At 53.7% G+C, this 21,898-nt stretch overlaps 1 protein-coding gene across 1 annotated transcript; it reads left to right on the forward strand.

Moving 5' to 3' along the window:
• The first annotated feature begins 3,445 nt into the window (after positions 1-3,445).
• Positions 3,446-21,822, forward strand: PTRF (polymerase I and transcript release factor). The gene is made up of 2 exons (XM_014959170.1): positions 3,446-4,131; positions 19,899-21,822. The coding sequence occupies exons 1-2, from the start codon at positions 3,712-3,714 to the stop codon at positions 20,562-20,564; spliced, it is 1,086 nt and encodes a 361-aa protein (XP_014814656.1). The 5' UTR covers positions 3,446-3,711; the 3' UTR covers positions 20,565-21,822.
• The last annotated feature ends 76 nt before the right edge of the window (positions 21,823-21,898 follow it).

Here is a 21,898-nt window from a genome sequence, read left to right on the forward strand (position 1 = left end):
AACCCACACCACACCAAACACCCACCAAAAACACCGCACCCACCAACTAAACCCCACACTCAACACCTCACCATAAACCAATAATCTCGGGCACTAGAGCATGCCCTGAAGAGCCATGTCTACACGTTTCTTAAATACCTCCAGGGATGGTGACTCCACCACCTCCCTGGGCAGGCTGTTCCAGTGCCTGACCACTCTCTCAGTAAAGTAATTTTTTCTAATATCTAATCTAAATCTCCCTTGCCCCAACTTCAGACCATTTCCTCTGGTCTTGTCGTTCGTCCTTTGGGAGAAGAGGCCAACACCTGCCTCTCTACACCCTCCTTTCAGGTAGTTGTAGGGGGCAATGAGGTCTCCCCTCAGCCTCCTCTTCTCCAAACTAAACATGCCCAGTTCCCTCAGCCTCTCCTCGTAGGACTTGTTCTCCAGACCCCTCACCAGCTTGGTGGCTCTCCTCTGGACACACTCCAGCACTTCAATGTCTTTCCTGTAGTGAGGGGCCCAAAACTGAACACAGCACTCGAGGTGAGGCCTCACCAGTGCCGAGTACAGAGGCACGATGACTTCCCTACTCCTGCTGGCCACGCTATTCTTGATACGAGCCAGGAGGGGAGTGGTGCTGTGGGGTGGAGATGGCAGTGGCAGGGCTGCTAACGCTCTCAGGTTTTGCTTTTATTCCAGTATTTGGCATCTCTCAGATTGATTATGAAAAAGGAGCAAGTTAGAAGGCTAAATAACATGTCTTAATTTGTCATTCAGTTAGTTTGGTGACCAAGTAATGCACTGCACTGGCACTGGCCTGTCAAACTGAGCTCTCTTGGTCTGGGGGATGCGCTCACAGCACCGACAGCTGCACCCACACTGCCCATTTCCTCATCCATACCTATCCCCAGGTCCTTGGAAAACAGAGGGTGCTGTTCTTTCTCCTTTATACTTAAGCTACAGGTGACGGGACAAATAGTGTCAGCTGCAGCTGGTGAAGTTCCACAGAGTGTGTGCCCTGCCAGCCAAGGCCAGTCCTTGTTTCTGGCAAGCCCCGAGCAGCATCTTGCTAGTTAAGAAGTCAGTGGGCTGGGTGGTTCCCCTTAATCAAGGCACTTCCACGGACTGGTGTGGAAGCTGATGCTGCACATTCTATTCCTTTGTTGTCCTGCGTAGGTCTGACAGAGTTGTGCTTTGAAGCTGAAACACGCTCGTTTTTGTTTGGGTTGTCTGTTCCGTGTCCATACATGGAACTCATAGTGGGCCTGTAAAATCACTGGGGTATGGGAGGGATCAGTAATATCTAATGCAGAGCGCAAGCGTGGAAGAGCCAAAGATCAAAATATACCAACCAAACAATGAGAGCAGCCAGAGATAGTTCGCACTGGAGGAGATAGAGATTTCCCTGGCCTGGGAGGGCAGTGGAGGCTCCCAAGGGGAGGCTGCCGTTTGCCACCTATTGGCTTTCCCGGGAACGTCTCCTCGCCAGAAAATGGCTGAAATGAAGTTAGTCCCAACATAGAAAATTACTCATCGCATTTTAGCGTGGGGTGTGTGCCCAGCAGGCCCTGAGCACGGCCTTCCCACCTTCTGCTGGGTGTCCAGAACAAATACCAATTCCTGTTCTCTTGTTTTGTCTGGTCCTATCTAGATTGACCTACTCAGTCTGATTTTTTTTTTAATTATTCCCAAATGGGCAAACAAAGGCAGAGATTGCATTGGACTCATACGTGGAATAAATGGCACACCTAGACAGAGCACTGCTGTGCCTGCATCCTGCCCTAAACCTGTGGATTCCCAGGAGATGTCCATGGAAATCCACTCTGAAGCAGATACCCTCTGCAAGAAAAGGCTGCAAGGCCCAGCACTCTCTGGCTGGAGTCAGGATTTTTTTCATGGAACTGACTCATCAGCAGCAAACACTGGAAATAAATCCTCAGGAAAAAGGTCCCTCCAGGAAAAAACAGGGTATAGAAAAGCAACCTATTTTTAATACATGACATAATACCTATTGTGGAAGCCTCGCAGCACAATTTACTGATGCAGAGCGGACCCAGGTCTGGATCAATGTCGCAGTGCGGGCAGAGCGGCAGTGAAAAGCGAGCTGTCACATGGTGGAGAGCACGGGGCCGTGGAAAGTGCTGACTGTCGTGAGCATTCATCACCAAACAATGTTCCTGCACATCTCTGCGCCGTGGCTTTCCCAGCTTGTGTGCTGGGAATCAGGCACCGCTCCCAGTGCTGTCCCGCGGCTGGCGGGGAGCTGGGAGAGACCCAGCGTTGCAGAACATTCATTTTATTTGCCAGCCTGTGGCAAATGGCAAGGGGGGGGGCTTGGGAGGCAGGATGTGCTGAGTATGAATCGCTTGTTGTCAAGGCTACGGGACCAGAGGGAAGCTGCAGCCTTCCCAGTCTGCCCACAGCCTCTGCTGAGCCTGGGAGGGCTCTCTGCCCAGGGAGGGATTGGTGTCCTCTGGCCAAGGCAGTGCCAGTGGCAGAGGGGTCTCACCCAGGGTCACTCTCAAGACCTGAATTTTCCTCCTGCCCGTTGCTGTGCCCATTCCTGTCCTGGGGCAGGAGCTGGGGTGGTGCCACGGGGCATCGGCTCACGCCAACGCTGCGCAGGGCTCTGCGGGTGGCTGTGTGTCCATGCTGAGGGCAAAAGGTAGCAAAATAAGGATTATTTCTTCCCCATGCTTTCCGAAGCAGTGTGTACTCTATTAGGTTCTGAAACAGTTGGGTTTTTTTACCAATAAAGCCTTATTTAACAGGATTTATTTGGGCGTTGCCTGCAGGTACGGTGTTGCGGGGCATACGTTGAAGAGTGTCGTGTGTTTAGAAGTCTGGATTTATCTGTGGCTGGAGGACTGCAGAGCCGAGATAGCTGCTTTAGGTGGGAGTGGCCAGTGCTTCACTTCAGGAGGGAATTATATTTATTCTTTCTGTGTTAAATCTGTGTAGAGACGTGGTGCACGCTGTGTGTATCGTGTGTACGCCTGTTGTGTGCATTCACACACACGGGAGTCTGCGTTGTTATGATCCAGAAGTTATGTGCCGTAACTACTCAACTCTAATTGTTGCCTTTCTTTAAAGTATTGAAAATCAGGCTCTTGTAGTTCTGGAAAAAAAGAAAAAAAAAAAAAAAAGTGAAGTATTGGCAAAAGATCTGAATTTTCCAGCTGCCCTTTAACATGTGCGGTTGTTTAAACCTGCCTTCCTTTAAAGTATACAGCTGTGCCCAGATGGGGCTGCTCTCTTCCCAGCAGCTTCCCGAGCTTTTCACTCAAGGTTTTTTTGTCTTTTCCTCCCGTTACTTATCGTGCCGTTAGAGTTATGGTGACGAAGAGGCGGTTGTAGTTTCAGAGCTTTGCATTCCTTGCCGAGCTGTGCCTGTGTTTGCACGCAAAGCCATCGCCTCCCCTCCAACTATTTTAATCATTCCAGCAAGGGTGGGTCGTCAGGCATTTGGCAGCGGGCTCCTTTTCTGTCGCTGAGGTGGAGTCAGCCAATGCCCTGCGAGCCTGGAAAATTTTGCAGGGCAGTTTCACTGGCCGGCCCTGCGGAGCTCTGCCATTTGAATTTCAGCACAGACCTCCCCACACTCTGCTCTCCGTTCCTGGCGTCTCTCCCAGCGCGGAGTTTAGCTGAGGCTCGGGTTTAGTTTTCCCTCCTCTCTCTCTCCCTGCAGTGACAGCTTCCCCCGGGCTCCAGCCAGGACTCCCAGCCGCTATGGAGGATACCACTTTGCAAATTATCGAACCGCCGACCGCCTCCGAGGCCTCTGAAGAACCAGCCACCGAAGAACCCATCAAATCGGACCAGATCAACGGTGTGATGGTGCTGACCCTTCTGGACAAGATCATTGGGGCGGTGGATCAGATCCAGTTGACCCAAACCCAGCTGGAGGAGAGACAGCAGGAGATGGACAGCGCAGTGACCAGCATCCAGGGCGAGCTGACCAAGCTGACGAAGGCCCACACCACCACCAGCAACACCGTCAACAAGATGCTGGAGAAGGTGCGCAAGGTGAGCGTCAACGTCAAAACCGTTCGGCAGAACCTGGAGAAGCAAGCTGGGCAGATTAAGAAGCTGGAGGCCAATGAAGCGGAGCTCCTGAAACGCAGGAACTTCAAAGTCATGATCTACCAGGTAAGGAGCTGTTCCACGACTCCTCTGTGTCCTGTCAGTGGGTGTTGTGTTTGCTGAGGGTTCTGTCACGCTGCACGGTCGGTCCCTTGCTCTCCCAAACTCCCCCGACTGTCTGGAGGTCTACGCTGGGGCGGGTCCCAAGCAGCACTGTCATTCACGATATAACATTCTCTGTGGGATCTAAGGCAAGGTTTGGTAGAGTTGCTGTGGAATTTTAACAAAGATAGCGAGAATGGCCCCGAGCATTCATTGCAACGGAGCAGAAGTATCAAAATAACCTGATTTTACTGCTTAGCTAAAAAAAGAACAAGAATGCAGGGGGTTCTGGAAGGGAGTGTTGTAAGCCCGTCTGCCAGCGTCTTTTCTACTGAGAGGCAACATGTGTATTGCTACGTGGAGAGCGATAATATTTCAGATTCGTGACATACATTTGGTAATAGCAAGAGGCAGTAACCCCGGCATCGAGGTTGATCTCACCGACCAGGACAGACAGAAAACACACAGCGGCTCCTTCAGCCCCTTTAGCACCAGCTCTGCCTTTGCCCTCGTCCTGGTACACATTTCCACGGCCTTTTTTCTTGCAGCCTGGGAGTATTGGATGTTGTCGTTGTCTGGTTTCAGTAACGGCTTTGGTTTGCTTGATGTTCAACCCCTGCGCCAAGCGTTGGGTTTTTCCTTTGATATTAAACAAGAAGAAAGAGAGTTTTCCTGTCGGGAGCTGGTCTTCCTCAGCAGAGTGAGCTCTTATGTTGGGCCCTGGGAGAGGAGCGAGTGAAATAGTTAACAATTCAGTTGGAAGCCTCTGGGTTAATAATAGACAGCGCCAGGGACAAATAGAGGCTCATCCAGTGCCGATCACAGGAAGAGAGAGAAGAAAACCAGCAAAAAAAGGGAAACTGCTTCTTACTCCAGTGTTTGAAGGGAGAGCTGTTCATAATAGGCTCAGGAATCTCCCGGCTGCGGGGGCCTGTGTGACTCTGATTCAGAGCTTAAGCATTTGTAGTTTTATCATGCCTGAAAGGCTGAAATACTCAAGCCTATTCAGAACAGACAGGAACCTGAACAGTTATAAATATATATATTTATTACAAGCTATTTGTATCAGGCTTTTTGGGGGAGGGTGGGTCTATCCATGGAAAAAGAAAATAGAACTCTGCATGTACTGCAGAAGCACCAGACGCTGCCAGACGAGAAGATTGAAGGGGAATTGTTAAAGCATAACCTTCCTGTGGGTTACAGGTGTAGGTGGGATGGTGGCAAATTTCTAGGTCCTTTGGAGACATCCTGGACATTGGCAGGTTGTCATTTTGTGAGCTCGTCATTTTGCTTTGCTGTTTCTTATGAATATTGAGTAGAGTTTTTTTCTGGAGTATGAAAAGGCAATTCTGCTTCTACAGGAAGCCAGGAGTGACCCTCTCTGGTGTGGATGGGACAGAGCAGCCCCCGGGTGAATCCGTGGATGTGGGGCTGCAGCAGGAGTTTTGTCAATCGTGAAGGTGTTGGGGGAGAAAAAAAAAAAAAGAATTATTTGTAATTCAGAACAATTTCCCAGCATGGAATTTAGTGTGATTCGACTGGGAGGCCCCAGGGCACAAGTGAGAAATTCTCTAGGTTTGCTTCGTGTGAAATGGAGCCTTTTGAGCCCTGATGGAAACCCTGGGGACACGGCAGGGGTGGCAGCGGGCGTGCGGGCCTGTGACCGACTCTGCCACGGCAGGGGAAGGTCTCTCTTGCAGGAGAAACTCCTAATTATCTCTTAGTTTGGTGCTTAATTTAAGAATAAAACTCTACACAGAAAGGAGTGATACTTGTGGGGGGGCATCGTAACAGCATTTATCAACCCGAGGGTGAATTGAACGGTGGTGTTTGTTGCAAGAAGCCTTGTTGATTCCCTCTGGGTTCCCTGTTTACTAACATCCTGCTGTGTTTCCCTATTAATAATCATGAAATTAAAAAAAAAAAAAAATGTTTCAAGAGTCTATAAAACCAAAACTTTATGAGGGGCTCCACCCTGGGAATTTAAATGAGGAGAATTCACTGTGTTTTCCTAACTGGGTCTAGCATTAAAAAAATAATTACAAAATAACTCCTGTCTAATTCAGTGTTTCACTTCTCAGGCGCCACCACCTATGGAAGGTTGTGTTAGATACTGTCTTAATAATGTAATTAATTCTCTGATGGGGAGCAACGTTATTACTGCTTTCTCACTCAGAAAAGTCTCCCTTTGGAAAGCTGTGATTAACTTTCCTGTGCAATTGCATTTTCAGTTGCTGGGACTAAAAATGCAAAGGTTTATTAGTCTTTTCTTTTAGAGAACAAGAGATAAACTTATCTAAAGAGACATAAAGTATTACATAAACCCAGCAGTGGGTATTTTCAAGCAAGAGATCTGAGTGGAACAGTCGTCGTGCTCGATAGGGGTTATATATGGCCTGATTCTGCGGTGTGAAGGAATAGAAGGAGGTAAAGACAAATCAGTTCTTTACTGGTTGTAGATGTTGGATCATTCTCTCAGAGCTGAATCCCGAGGCTCCGGCAGTTACGGAGGGGCTATTTCAGGAGAGCAGGGAGAAGAGGTCAAACTGCCTGTGGGAGCTGGATTTTGCTGGCTGTTGGATTAGGAGGAAATGAAAATCAAATTTTCTTCAGGGAAAGCCTGGCCTGTCGAGGTGAGCCTGAAGCACATCTGCCCGCGGGGCTCCAAAATCTGGGGGAGAAAGTGCAGAACTGAGAGTCACTTTCCCTGGGGGCAGCTGAGGGTGGGGCATTGAGCAGAATGTTGACGTTACTCTCAGTCACTTATAGCCCTGTGGGCCCTTTCTTACTTGCTGCCTCTCTCACATACACCTTCACCTCATTTTGCCAGGAGCTGGTGGGATTTCTGCTGAGGCGAGAGGTTTTGTCTCGACTTAACGGAGGGAATTAGATCAATTCTTGAGAATAAAATTTGAAAAACAAACCCCACCCCCCTTCCAAATTACCGCACTGTTTTGTTTTGGGAATGAGTTTACCGAAACCAAAGGTGCCAGACTTTTGATGAGCTGCAGACCCTCACCCTAAACGGGACTCTCCTTCCTAAAATCTCTGCTGTCCAGTGAGTAAATCTCTGCTGTCCAGTGAGTACGTGCAGCTCTGAGCGGCCCCGGGATCGGAGCTCCCCAGGGCCTCACCGTGCTGCCCGCCCCGCGCTCCCGCCTCTCACGGAAACTAGGACACCAACAAACGTGGTTAGAGAGGGGTTGTTAATAAAACCAAATGAAAGTGGGTTCATCCCACACCTCCTGGGTTTAGGATATGAGACACTGGGGCTGGTAACTGGAGCTGAGGGTTAGATAATGGATGTCTGTGCAGGTTCTGCTCTCAGACCAGGAGCCTGCCGCGCTCGGGTGAAGAACAGCACGTGTCAGCGCCGATGGAAGCATGGCTTTTTCCCTCCAAACAGTTTTCAGCAATTAAATTTATTTGTGCAAGTGTCAAATGCCCAATTTTCTTACAGCCAGACACCCAAATGCTGGCAGCACAGGGATTGAATGCTGAATTTCTGCTTGTTCTGAGGCTGCTGTGGAGCGAGCAGGAGGGACAGCTGGTCCTGGTGTGCTGGAGAGAGCGGACTTTGCCGGTCCCACGCTCAGATCTGGGGGCTCCTGGGGGCTCCTCTGCTCTTCAGATGACCCCAGTTGCTGCTCCCAGCCTCAGGAAAAGTGGGGTTTCTCTGGGAAGGGCCGGGCGGTTCTGAGAGCTGGGAGAAGAGGAATCTCAGCGGTACAATGTGTGGGGTAGGTAGGGCTGGACGAGGAAATATAAATAGCACAGCTCAGCTTTTGTGCCTTGAGTGGGCCTTATACGGACGAGAGCAACGAGATTGTTGATCATGGGGAGGAGGGACGAATTTCAAACCCACGCACTGATGTGACAGATTCTGAGGCCAGACCTAAAGTGCCTCATTTTTAGGTCTGTGCCCTCAAAAGGGAGCGTGGAAAGGAACGTGAGCTCGGGGGTCTGCTAAGAGGCACGGGGCAGGGAGCACAGGGCACACATACCACAACCACCCCACCCTCTCTCCACTTCCCAAACAGCGTGTCAGCTGCCCCGAGCTATGTTTTTTTTTTCCAAATGAATCATTCTGGAAGAAAAACCTTATGAGCCTAATGAGCAGAGGGTTCATGAGAGCCAGTGCGATCTGCGGGCCCGGAGAGCAGCCTGTGTGCGTTACATACCTTGGGTTCAGTGGAGCTTGCCCAGTGACAAGCATTAAAAAAGAAATAGAAATTTCAAATAAAATGTGAATGATGGTGCTGGGGGTTGGCACTGGGCAGTGTCTGCTTTCCCAGGGGTCACGGCAGAGATTGGTGCTGCAGCAGCCAGTGCTTTTGTATTTATTTTCTAATAATACTTAAAAATAACAAGCTGGTTTTGTTTTGCTGTGAATCCACTCAAAAGCAGCTGCCCTTGTAGCCACAACATTCTTTAGCCCAGGCTCAGCAGAGAGTTACTGGGAGCTTCTGGCTGGTGGGTTCGTACGTCAATGACCTGCCGAATCCTGGGAGGCTCTGGTGTCATCAGGGGGGACAGAATGTTCCTCTGGTGCTGGATTTGCTTTTGCTTTATTTTATGCTGTTCTTCAAAAGAGGACCAAAGAGAATTCATCACGAAGCCTTTTTTAAAAAACACAAGAAATCTGAATCATACATATCGATACCATTAATTAAGAGTTGATGCTGTTCCTCTCTGATCCTTTGTCTTTTTTGCTGGAACAGAGGGGGCCCAGCCCAGACAGCTGTTGCATCTTCCCTTCTGTGCTCCTGCCTTTGGTCACAGAAGTAGCAAAATTAGAGGTGAAAAAATGCCATCCCAGGGGATGGAGAGAAATATCATTCAACCCAGTTCCTTTGGGCTGCAGCGCTGGATTCTCCATCCATCATAAGGGCACCGTGGCAACATCCTGTGCAAAGGATCCTTCATATTCTCTGCACGTTACTGAGTTATAAGAGTCTCGAGATAATAATTCACCAGAGGCTGTGAGTTATTATAAATATTTCAGGATGTTACTTACTAACTCTCACTTCCAGGGCTTTTCTTAGTGCAGGTTATCAGTCTTTCCACCAAAAGCCAGCTCTGGAGGATGGATTTCTCTGTCGGTGCCTGGAATCAAGTGCATTAATATTTAATGGCCTAGGTATTATTTATAAGCAGTTGGTGCCAGGGCTGCTGCTTTGCTGAAATCCCTTCAGCGGTAGAGTTACACGCGGAGCTGTGCAGCAGGGAATTGTCACGGAACAAAGGGCCAGAGGCTGCTCAGCCAGGTGGGATAGGGTCAGATGGTGTGATCCATGGCTCCTGGGAATAAACCCATGGGCGATATCCCTTCTGATCACAGACTTCTCTCTCGGGCCTCCCCTGGGCCCGTCAGCCCTGGATCTGAGCATCCCCCGTGTCTGGGTGATGCTGGTGGGGTCCCTGCTCACGTGAGTTCCCTGCACTGGAACAGCCTGCCCAGGGAGGTGGTGGAGTCACCATCCCTGGAGGGATTTAAGAAACGTATAGACATGGCTCTTCAGGGCATGCTCTAGTGCCCAAGGTTATTGGTTTATGGTGAGGTGTTGAGTGTGGGGTTTAGTTGGTGGGTGCGGTGTTTTTGGTGGGCGTTTGGTGTGGTGGGTTTTTGGCTTTGTTTTTTGTTTTGTTTTGGGGTTTTTTTGTTTGTTTTGTTTTGGGTTTTTTTTTGTTTGTTTTGTTTTGGGTTTTTTTTGTTGTTGTTGTTGGGTTTTTTTTTGTTGGTTTTTTTTGTGGTTGGACTCGATGATCTCAGAGGTCCCTTCCAACCACTAAGATTCTGTGATTCTGTGAGTGCGATGATGTGCAGAATTCCCAGTGCTCACCAGGCTGGGTGGCTGCAGGGCTCTGGTTTCCAGTGAGATTGTGCCTCATTTTCCCATTCTTAAGCTAGATATGAGCCCTCAGCAAAAGTAATTAACCCATCGTGGACGCGCAGCAGGAAACTCTCTCCAAGACTGCACGTACCCATGTTTACAGGTCTGGGATTAGAAACCAAAGAACTCCAGAAGGCACTCAGTCCTCAGACACATTCCTGTTACTCTCCCCGGATGGGAATTTGGCCGGTGGATGGTAAAAGCCGCTCAGAGTCATAACCCTGCAGAGCTCTGGGCGGGTGTGAGCGTTGGGGGACAGGTGGTTCTCCTGCGTACGATCCCCATTGCCCCCCAGTTCATGGAAATGGGAGGGCTCTGCGGTCACCGTGTGTCCCTCTGCGCCCTTCAGCCCTCTCCGGGGGCTGGCACCGGGCTGGGTGACTCACGGTGCTGTCACCGTCCCAGCCCCGGCCCCGACAGGCGGTGTGTGCCGGGGGGTGAGAGCCACGCTCAGCCCAGCGCTGACGGCTCCCCGAGGAATGTCCTGCCTGACCCGGGCACAGACTGGGCTGTTCTGGTGTCTTTTCTGGAGCTGCTCCTGCCCCACTGCCCAGATGAGTGATGGGCAGGGAACTGTGTGGTCTCCATGTAAAGCAGAGCAATGACTCATAAGCTTTTCGGCAACACGCTCGACCCTCTTTTATCCACCTTGGGATAATGTGGATAATGTGCCCAGGTGGCCAAGAAAGCCAATGGCATTCTGGCTTGTATCAAAAATAGCGTGACCAGCAGAAGTAGGGAGGTGATTGTGCCCCTGTGCTCAGCACTGGTGAGGCCACACCTCGAGTGTTGTGTCCAGTTTTGGGCACCTCAATCCAAGAGAGATCTGGAGGTGCTGGAGCGAGTGCAGAGGAGGGCAACGGAGCTGGTGAGGGGGCTGGAAAACAAATCGTATGAGGAGCCACTGAGGGAGTTGGGGCTGTTTAGTGTGAGGAAGAGGAGGCTGAGGGGAGACCTCATCACTCTCTACAACTACGTGCAAGGACACTGTAGAGAGGTTGGTGCTGGTCTCTTCTCACAGGTAATTAGTGACAGAACGAGAGGGAACGGCTTCAAGCTCCAACAGGGGAGGTTTAGATTGAACATTAGGAAAGAATTTTTCACCCAAAGAGTGGTCGGGCATTGGAACAGGCTGCCCAGGGAGGGGGTGGAGTCCCCATCCCTGGCTGTGTTTAAGGGCCGTTTAGATGCAGTGCTGAGGGACATGGTGTAGGGGAGGACTTTGTAGAGTAGGGGAGATGGTTGGACTCGATGATCCCAAGGGTCTCTTCCAACCTCAATGATTCTATGATTCTATGATTGTATGTCGTCCTCTTGATTCTGCAAGATGTTCTACAGCTTACAAAGCACCCGAAGAATCGTGGCTCCACTCTCCAGCTGTGAGATAAGACAAAGACCAGAAACGAAGATGTTCAGTGTCAGTGAGGGGAAAATCAAATATTTAGAATAAAAATTCTCAGGATGTTTAGTCTATAGCTTTACGTGAGGATGCAAATGGCAGTATCAGCACAGATCTATCTGCATGTCATCTGTCAATGCAAACTCCACCTTTGCTGGTTGCTGTTCAGAAATAGCTCTGGGGTTATTAATCAGTTGAGACAGGTTTATCCGGGAGGAGCCGCTCTGAGAGTGAAGCCAGTTGGACAAACACCGATAGTCGGAGCAAAACTTTTCTGCTGTCAGAGGGGAAAAAAGGAAAAAAAAAATAAAGCCTTTTCACTTTGCCATCTACTTATTCCCTGTTTCCTCCAGCCCTGCCTTTCGTCTGACTCACCGAGAGGCAGAAGCACTTTCCAAACACAGCCTCCCCCCTCCCCGTGCTGCTCCTCCCTTGCTTTTCACCGTGGGGTTTGGACTGGCTCCAGTGCCCGTACCACGCCGCTAACGAGGGAGATGCAGCCCTTTCGGACACAGCTGCCAGGACACAGAGTAACCAGATGCACCTGATAGAAAAAAGTGCCAAGAAGATTGCACAATACACAAAATTACAGAGGGGAGAAGGGCCTCTGCCCATCGGGGAGGTACTACTTGAGAAGGAGCAGCTTATCCCTTTAAGGTTTACCTAATAATACCAACCTATTTTGCTTTTCCCCCTCATATTTTAGATCTTTTCCTTTGTCTCAGCAGTGTCCTTTGGTCACTTCTTACTGCAGGACTCAGTAGTTTTCTCTCTAAGGACTCGAGGCCTCTCTTTTTATGGACCTCTTAGCTCTATTGGAGATAAAATCTGTCCAACCTTTGGAACGTAGGAGTCGAGGCCATGCCTGTTGCCTATGGAGGGGTTAATTCTCTATGCTGGGGGGTGCTGAGTAGCCACCCCCTGTGCTCAGAGTGTGTTGAGCAGAGAGAGGGGTTGATTTTGTGTGAGCGTGTTTGGGGTGTCACTGATAGAGCCGGCTGGGAGCTGCTGGGTGTTGCCGAGTGTGGGTTTAGGGTATGGTCAGGACCAACAAACCATGGATGGAGTCTGGTATCACACCCGGCCGTTCCCATCTCTCCGGTTTGTGAGTTTGAATTAATATATGTAGAGGTTTAAAATCACTAGCTTTTCAGAACCTTACACGTACAAGCAAACTCCACTTTCAGCTACACCTCTGGAACAGGGATCCCTCCAGAAGAGCTGACATCGGTCACTCAGAGCTGTGAAAAGAGAGCAGAACCCAGCCTGTGGCAGTGTTCAGTGTAAACCTGAGCCCACAGAAGGGACTCTGCATCTCCCAGGACCTGCTGTAAATTAGATAAGGATGCTCTTCCTTCTGATAAACCTTTGCTGACTGTCTTTTCTGTCCGGTTTTGCTACCTGGCTTCTCCCTTTACTAAATCATGCCCCTGTGCCTTTTCTCTCCGCTGTTCTCATGCTAACCCGGATTACTTTGGTGGCGACGTTCCTGAGCAGATTCCCCTGGGGACAGGTAAGTTTTTCCATTCTGCTTCCTTTCTGCCAGCCATTGAAACGCGGTTTTCCTCATCTTAGCCCAAGAAGACCCCGAGGGTGCGCTTTGAGGCTTCACCGGGGACTGCCCTCTGAGCCGTCTCCGGGAGTGGTTCCCTCTGCCCACGGAAGGTGCCATGGCCCGAGGCAGCAGAAGACACGCCAGGAGGCAGCAGCTCGGGGTTTCAGCAAGGAGGAGCCCCTGAAGATCACTTTGAACCTCTTCTGGAGCCCCGAGAGCTGCTGATTCCCCAGAGCCTTGGCCTCTCCGCCTGCTTGTGGCTGCTGCAAGCCTTCAGCCCGCCCGGCTGATCCTGCAGCTGGCAGAGATGCCCCTGCTTGCTGACTAACCCGCTTGCTGCTTGCTGCCTGCCCTGCCCTGCTTAGAGAGAGGATGGTAGGAGCCCTGGGTTTCTCCCGGGCATTACAGGACGTGTCATGCGCTGCCTCTTGCGACGCGGGAGGGAGGGATTGCTGCACGGCTTGCAAGGAGGGCTGCCAGCCCACAGCAGTTGGCTCTGCTGGCATCTGCTGGGACTGGGCAAACCCTACCTGTTTTCTGAGCCTCTGAAATACAGACCCGATAATCCCTACCTCCTCAGGCTTCTTGTAAGGTCCAGTGTGGAAGTGTGTGCGAAATGGTTTGAAGGTGTTGTTTTCATAGAATCATAGAATCATTGAGGTTGGAAGAGACCCTCGGGATCATCGAGTCCAACCATCTCCCCTACTCTACAAAGTCCTCCCCTACACCATATCCCTCAGTACCACATCTAAACGGCCCTTAAACACAGCCAGGGATGGGGACTCCCCCCCCTCCCTGGGCAGCCTGTTCCAATGCCCCACCACTCTTTCGGTGAAAAATTCCTTCCTAATGTTCAATCTAAACCTCCCCTGTTGGAGCTTGAAGCCGTTCCCTCTCGTTCTGTCACTAATTACCTGTGAGAAGAGACCAGCCCCAACCTCTCTACAGTGTCCTTTCACGTAGTTGTAGAGAGTGATGAGGTCTCCCCTCAGCCTCCTCTTCCTCATACTGAACAGCCCCAGAGTTTTAAATAGGTAAAATGTAATAGGTAGAGAACACAAACTGTGATATAAAACGGCGGGGGTGGCAGCACCCGTTTCTGTGCCATGGCAACCCCCGGTGCTGTTCACTGGGAGCTGCTGCACAGACTGGAGCGGTGGTGACTTCAGCTGCTGTTTATCTAACGCTTATCTCGTGCCACAAGGGCTGCTGGTAACCGCGCGGTGCCCTGTCAGCCTTCCTCGAATTGTGTGGCTGTGGGTGTGTGGCAGCGCTGGCGGGTGGCACCGGCTGTGGGTCGGGGACAGGGCTCCCCAGAGCCAGGAAAAGGTGGGCTCAGCCCAGAATCAGGGTCTCTGGGAGAAGCTGCCAGGGAAAACTTCTCCTTTTTCAGGAGACTGACGAGATTTTTTTAAAAAAGGCAGATTTTTGTGATACAGCAAGAGAGTCTGATGGCAATTGCAGTCTCCGCAGACAAAGCCTGTTCCAACGAGGCTCTGGAGAAGAAAATGCAGCCCTTCCCTTGGCTGCGCAGGGCACCCTGACCTCCCTGAGCTCTGTGGGTGGTGGGTGCTGAGCGGGTACAACGGCCCAGTCCTTCCCATCACCACGACAGAGGGGAAGCACAGAAAAACATCCTCTGAGCACTGGCAGAGCAAAGCAGCCATCGGGGCAATGGGAGGAGAGGACTTCTCTGGCCGGGCTCCACCTGACCCAGAAGCCTTCTTCTGCCCAGATGCTTTTAATTCTCCCTCAGCACCCCCCCAAGCCAGAGCTTGTCTGCCCTGCCCCGGGTGGGCAGAAGAGGGGCTGCTGTGGGGCAGGAGGGGCTGCCGTGGGGCAGGGGGTGCAGCGGCTCCATCTCACCCAGCAGTGGCCAGGTCATAGCAGAGCTGGGGACGTGAGCTGGTCGTGTTCTGCATGTTACGGTGCATGTCAGCCAAACTCAACTCTTCCTGCTCTTGCAGTTGTGGAAAAATAACCCCTCCAAATGAATTACAGATGTGATTAGCATGCGCATGTGAAAAATCCCCCATTAAACCTGCAGACTGGAGTGGCTGGGAGTTCTGGGACTGTTTTCTACGCGCTGACTGACAATAAGAGCCTCTCCAAGAGCGATCCAGGAGCCTTTTGGGAAGGTTCTTGGCTTTGCTGGTGATTCTGCAGTGGCCTGAAGAGCTCTGGGAGGCTGGGAATGTGTCCCTGCTCTGTGTCCCATTGGCCTTTTATAGCTCAGGGGAAGTGTTTACGGGTGTTGTAGCAACGGGGCGGTGTGTCCATGGCCATGGGGCGTCCTGCGTGACTCACTGCGGGGGAACTCGGGGCTGGAAAACAACGCCAGATGAAAGCACACTTAGTGGGCAAGGCAGAGGCTGGGCTGCCCCAGCTCCGAATTGTTTGGAGCAGGAGGGACAGGGAGCAGCCCAGCACCCGTCAGCTGGTACCTGGCTGCGCTGGGTGCGGGTGCCAGGACCCCCCCGGGCACCCCCGGGCTCTGCCCATGGAGGGAGCTTCCCCCAGGGAGCTCCTTCTGCTGGGGGCAGCTCTGCTTTGGGCACGGAGCAGGGCAAGAGTCTTCTGGTATAAAAATCTTCTGAGAATTGTTGTTTACTCGCTGTCTTTGTGCCAGCTGGACTGGGGCTGGCTCAGAGAACAGGACTGGTTTCTGTCTGTCAACTGGGAGCCAGGGTTTGAACACCCCAACGGGCAGCGATGCCAAGAGCCAGGGTTTTTTGGACCTGCCCACTTCAAGGGTCAGTGTTTTCCCAGTAAAACAGCCATCCCGAGACCCGGGGTGGTTCTTGATCATTCCAGCGAGGTCCCAGTGTCCTCTATGGCACCTTCTGCCCCTGCCAGGCAGCAGCTCCCCTTCCCCATGGGAGAAACACCTCCCTGTGGGGAGGAGGGGACCCTTGGTGGCACTTGGGCAGTGCCTGGGCACGCGTGGGGAGCTGCACACGAGGGATGCTCGGCTGAACGGACTCGCCCCCGTTGGGCTGTGCCAGAGCTGCCAGTTGCTCTCGCCCCCACTGTCCTGTGCAGCCCAAGCTCCTGATCCAGAGGGAATGTTCCCGGGATGCAGGTGGGCAGGAGAGTGACCCAGGGCACACAGTGCCGAAAATCCCCCCCAGCTGTCCCCCAGCTGGTTATCGGCAGCTCCAGATAAGCATTCCCATTGAAGAGGAGTCAGAAGGAAAAAATGCAGGAATTACAGCAGGCGGAGGAGAGAGAGAGATGCACCATGTGGTGGCCCTGGGCCAGCTCGAGAGCCCTGTGGCCAGTACACCCTGCGGGGAAGGGGCCGGGTGAGGGCTGCAAAGGGTTTTCCAAGCGCAGCTGGAGAAAAGCTCTCGGAAGGAGTCTCGAGGGGAGAGGCTGGGGTTGTGGGTGTCACGTACAGGAATGGACGGGTCCATCTGAGCCTCCTTGTTCCAGCCCCACGGTGCCTCCTGAGGGAGGCCTGAGCAGAGTCTGGGGGCCGTGAGCGGTGCTGGGCTGGGACGGTGCCTGTGGGGATGGCGTGGGGGGCACAGCAGCAGTGGGGGGCACAGCAGCAGCGTGGGGCTGGCCGTGACCCACAGACCCTCCGTCTGGGGGAGTCGGGGTCAAGCAGGCGGGTGATGGTGCTCTCAGGATTAGGAGTCAGGGCTCCCCAGTTCAAGAGGGACAGGGAACTACTAGAAAGAGTCCAGCGAAGGGCAACAAAGATGATTCAAGGATTGGAGCATCTCCCTTATGAGGAGAGACTGAGAGAGCTGGGACTCTTTAGTCTGGAGAGGAGAAGGCTGAGGGGAGACCTTATCAATGCCTACAAATATCTCAAGGGAGGGTTGAAGGAGGAGGGAGCCAGACTCTTGTCAGTGGTTCCCAGTGAGAGGACGAGGGGCAACGGGCACAAGTTGGAACAGAAGAGGTTCCACTCAAATATGAGGAGAAACTTCTTCCCAGTGAGGGTGGCAGAGCCCTGGAACAGGCTGCCCAGGGAGGGTGTGGAGTCCCCTTCCTTGGAGATTTTGAAGACCCACCTGGATGCTCCTGAGTAACATGCTGTAGCTCTAGGCAATCCTGCTTCAGCAGGGGAGTTGGACTAGATGATCTCTATGGTCCCTTCCAACTCTAAAATTCAGTGAAATGCACTGAAATTAGAGACCCACACTCTCACCTTCACAGGGCTGCCCCAGCTCCCCACGTCCCGGGACCCGCTGCCCCCACGTCCTCTCGGCTGTGAGGAAAGAGCAGCAGGACGCTCCCTGGGGCGGATGGGTGTGTTGCTGCTGCAGCACATTCAGCCTCATCAGAAAATTCAGCCAGAAGATGGATTTGCTGGTGCAAGACGAGGGAAGGAGGTTATTTATGTGGAGTTTTTGAGGCGGTGTTTCTTTCTGCACACACATGTTCTGGGGCTCAGGAGGGGCTGATAAGTATCTGAGTTTGCAGGATATGGCCCGTTTCCAGTGACAGTCGTGCCAGGCGAGGGGGGAATGCCTTTGTTCTGGCTCATTGTGTTGACTGGAGGGAAGGAAGCAGCCGGAGTTCCTGATGTTCCCAGCTCAGCGGGGCAGGGTCCCCGGGACTCTCTGGGATTGCTCCAGCAGGTGTTGTTGTGGAGAACAGGATCCCAGTCTTCCCAGCAAGGGGGGTTGTTCTGGACCGACCCGGTCCTCTGGAGAGCGTGTGTATTGTTTTCTCCTGGTGTGGCTCATCAAATGAAGAAAACACGTGTTGGCCACCTCTCCTGAAACTCCAGAAAGTATTTGGGAGCTGAGCTGGGACCCAGAGGGTGAAGAGCTTTGTCCAGTGCAGGTCTCTGCTCTGGATAAAACCCAGCACAAAACCCCTGCCCTGGCCAGTGGTGAAAACAGCCACTGCAGCCCGTGTCACCTTCACTGAGCCCTGTGCTCTGCAGAGCTGACTTGCCATCGAGCACAACGCTTTTCCAGGCGAAGCTGTGCTGGAGTCACCTATTTAATGAGCTTGTACCAGTTCTCAAGCGGTGTAAAGGGGAGGAAGAGCTGGGGACAGTGTATCTGGCCGAGTCAAGCAGCTCAATGTCTGCAGAGGGGCTGTCCTGTCCTGCCTTTGTGCGGGGGCTCAGGTCAGAGCCACGATGGTGGCCGTCATCTTGGTCACCAGAGCCACATGTCGGTTCCCCGGGGTCTGCCCCTTGATTTTCTTGGGCCCTGCTCCGACCAGTGTTGGACTGGGATCCCCATCCTTGCTCCCAAGGGCTGGGAATGGCACTGTCTGTCCTTTCCCCAAACCTCATCCAGCAGCTCTGCTCTCTGTGTGCCCGTTCCACGCTGCCTTGTGCTGCTGCTGCCTGACACAGCTCATCTCAGCGGCTCCACGCTGCTCCTGCCCAGCTCTGGAGAGAGTAGGGCCTGAAAGGTGATTGTCCCCCTGTACTCGGCACTGGTGAGGCCTCACCTTGAGTACTGTGTCCAGTTTTGGGCCCCCTACCATAAAAAAGACATTGAGGTGCTGGAGCGGGTCCAGAGAAGGGCGACAAAGATGGTGAGGGATCTGGAGAATAAGTCTTATGAGGAGAGGCTGAGGGAGCTGGGGGTGTTCAGCCTGGAGAAGAGGAGGCTGAGGGGAGACCTTATTGCTCTCTCCAACTCCCTGAAAGGAGGGAGTAGAGAGATGGGGGTCGGTCTCTTTTCTCAAGTCACAGGCGACAGGACGAGAGGAAATGGCCTCAAGTTGCGCCAGGGGAGGTTCAGGCTGGAAATTAGGAAAAATTTTTTCACTGAAAGGGTTCTCAGCCATTGGAATGGGCTGCCCAGGGAGGTGGTTGAGGCCCCATCCCTGGAGGTGTTCAAAAGACGGGTTGATGTAGTGCTGGGAGGTCTGGTTTAGTGATGATGCTCCTTGTTTGTTGTGTGGGTGTTTATTTTTGTCAAAGTGAGGTTGACGGTTGGACAAGATGATCTTTAAGGTCCCTTCCAACCCAGAAGATTCGGTGATTCTGTGAATCCCCGAGCCGTGGGCTGCAGCCCCACAGCTGTGGCACTGCGTGCAGTGATGGGCTATTTCCAGCCTGTCCTGGGGAGGGAGGGGTGATTCATTGCGGCAGGGACGCACACTATGTGCTGCTCAGCTGAAAACCAACCCCACTCCAGAGCTCTGCCCCTCGCCCGGGCACACACTTGTCCTCTGCCTCCGGGATCAGCAACTTGGCTGACCCGGGAGAGTGGAGAAGCTGAATGAACTCACCTCCAGTCCCCGGGGGGGGGGACAGCGTAACCTCGTAGCCCCAGCTGGGCGAGTCGAGGCCGCCTTTGGATACGGGCTCGGGCAAATTCCCTTAGTCCCCAGTGGAGAAATGGGAAAAACAGGGTGGCCTCCTGCATCCCAAGAGATGTCCCAGCCCCACATCTGGATCCTGCAAGGCCTTGGGAAAGTCCAAGTGCAGCCCGGGGTCGGTGAGGCCAGCGGTGCCGTGGCCGGACTCCCAGCTTCGGACTGTGCTGCCATCTGCAGCTCAGCACCACGCCGTGCCTGGGGCCACCACCGGCCAGACCCTGGCCAGGCCAGAGAGCTGGGGGTGGCCAGTGGTCTCAGCAAGAGAAGACCACCCCCGGGAGGGCTGGTGGGGAGGAGAAGGGCTGTGGGCAGGCACTGGGGAGCAAAGGGGCACCACGTCACCCTGAGCCTCTCCATGGCAGGATGCGGGGCCAGGAGCAGGGACGTGCTGTGGCCAGGCCCTAAGATGAAGATGAAACTGGAGGGGATGGGATTGTGACAGGGACACAGGAGAAAGGGAAAAGTCTCCAGTTTCAGCGCTGGCCTCTTCCTGAAGTGCTGGTTGGGGGCTGTGGGAGTGTGTGTGTGTCTGTGTGTCTGTCTGTCTGTCTCACTGGCTCCACTCTGTGTCTTGCAGGATGAAGTGAAGCTCCCGTCAAAACTGAGCATCAGCAAGTCTCTGAAGGAGGGCGAAAAGGTGGAGAAGGAAGGTGAGGGCGAGGAGGTGCCCGCGGGCGAGGACCATGCGGAGGAGGACCACGTCCAGCTCTCCTCGGATGAAGAGGTGGAGATTGAAGAGATTATCGAAGAGTCACGGGCAGAGCGCATCAAAAGAAGCGGCATGAAAAGAGTGGATGACTTTAAGAAGGCATTCTCAAAGGAGAAGATGGAGAAGACTAAGCTAAAGACCAAGGAAAACTTGGAGAAGACCCGCCACAACTTGGAGAAGACCCGCCACAACCTGGAGAAGAGGATGAACAAACTGGGCACCAAGATTGTGACTAACGAAAGGAGGGAGAAGATGAAGACCTCTCGGGACAAGCTGAGGAAGTCTTTCACCCCTGACCACACCATCTACGCCAGGTCCAAGACAGCCGTCTACAAAGTGCCACCCTTCACTTTCCACGTCAAGAAGATAAGAGAGGGCGAGGTGGAAGTGAAAGCTACGGAGCTGGTGGAGGTGGGTGGAGAGGAGGGAGAGAATTCGGATCTGCTGCGTGGGGAGAGCCCTGAGATGCAGACGCTGCTGGAGATCACGGAGGAGTCCGACGCGGTACTGGTGGACAAGAGTGACAGCGAGTAGGACAGGCTGCAGCGCGGAAGGGTTGCGGACGACGGCTGAACACGGAATATCATCCCCATTTCGAGATCTCTCTCCGCCCTGGTGCCCAGGGGAAGTGTACACAAATGCATCTTTTTACTACCCTTGCAGAGCCGACGCCGATCCCCTCCCTGCCTGCTTGGACAAGGTGTATTTTCTATTTTAGTTTTAGCACACCCAGAAACCTTAGGAACACACGGGACTGTTTTTCTTACACTTTTCAAATCACCCTCGGAGAGCATTCCTGCCGCTGGCTGCGCCCGGAGCCTTCCCGCACCGGACCTGGAGACGGGGCCCAACCGGAGAGTGCTAAAACCAAGATAACGGCCGTACACCTGGAAACCTCAAGCCTCCTCCATTAAGCAAAGACCTGGAGTCAAGAAAGCTTCCTGCCCAGCAAAGCCCCCCCGGCCCACGCCACCCCGGTCCCCGCTGCCATCCCGGTGGCCACCCGGTCCCCGTTGCCAGCCCGGTGGCCACCCCGGCAGGCAGGAGGAATGCCAGCATCCTTCGGGGGAGGGAAGAGCCGAGCGAGTCCTTTCCGTGGGGCTGGTGGCACGGCGGTGGGTCTCTCTGCCCTCCCGAGGATGGGGTTACCTGGTGTGGCTTCGCCACAAACGTGCCCCGGTCCCGGTACTGCCACCGGTGCCCGTGTGTGCATCGCACCCCCGGGCTCACCGTTCCCCCCCGTCCCCTCTCCACCCACCGCTGCGCTGGGGCCGTCACCGCGACAGCCCCGGGGCTGCGGCAGGGCCACCCGCTCCCCTGCCTGGGCTACCGGACCCGGCGGCGGCGGAGGGTCGGTGCTGGCCGGGGAGTGCGGGGTCCGGTCACTCGGTGGGTGGCGGGCGGCGAGGCACCGCTCCCTGCCCGGGCTGCGGCCGGTTTCCAGGGGGGTGCGGGATGCGCCGAGGCCACCGGAGGCTCTTGGCTCCAGAGCGGCCGTGACACCGGCCCGAGCGTTCCCGAGCATCTGCTTCCCCCCGGGGCGGGGGGGGTCTCCCGGGACCCCGGCTCCTGGCACCTCCCGCGCTTTCCTCCCCGTTCCCCGCTTCCCGCAGCTTCGCCCCCCCCCGTCCCCGCTGCGGGGCAGCCCCCGGGGATCACGGCCCGGCCCCGGCTCCCCCGGGCATCACGGAGAGGGGGGACCGGACCGGGCTCAGCCTTTCCCGGGGCTCTCCCGGCGGCGGGGAGCGGCTCCCGCTGATATAACCCACATATAAACACGCTTTTCCTCTAAGAATTATTTTTCTTCTTATCGCCTGGTGCGTCCAGCCGGTCCCGCGCTGCCGGTGCCTCCCGGGCAGCCCCGACAG

Source organism: Calidris pugnax, unplaced genomic scaffold (genome assembly GCF_001431845.1).
Source record: "Calidris pugnax isolate Ruff unplaced genomic scaffold, ASM143184v1 scaffold341, whole genome shotgun sequence".
Lineage (NCBI taxonomy): Eukaryota > Metazoa > Chordata > Aves > Charadriiformes > Scolopacidae > Calidris > Calidris pugnax.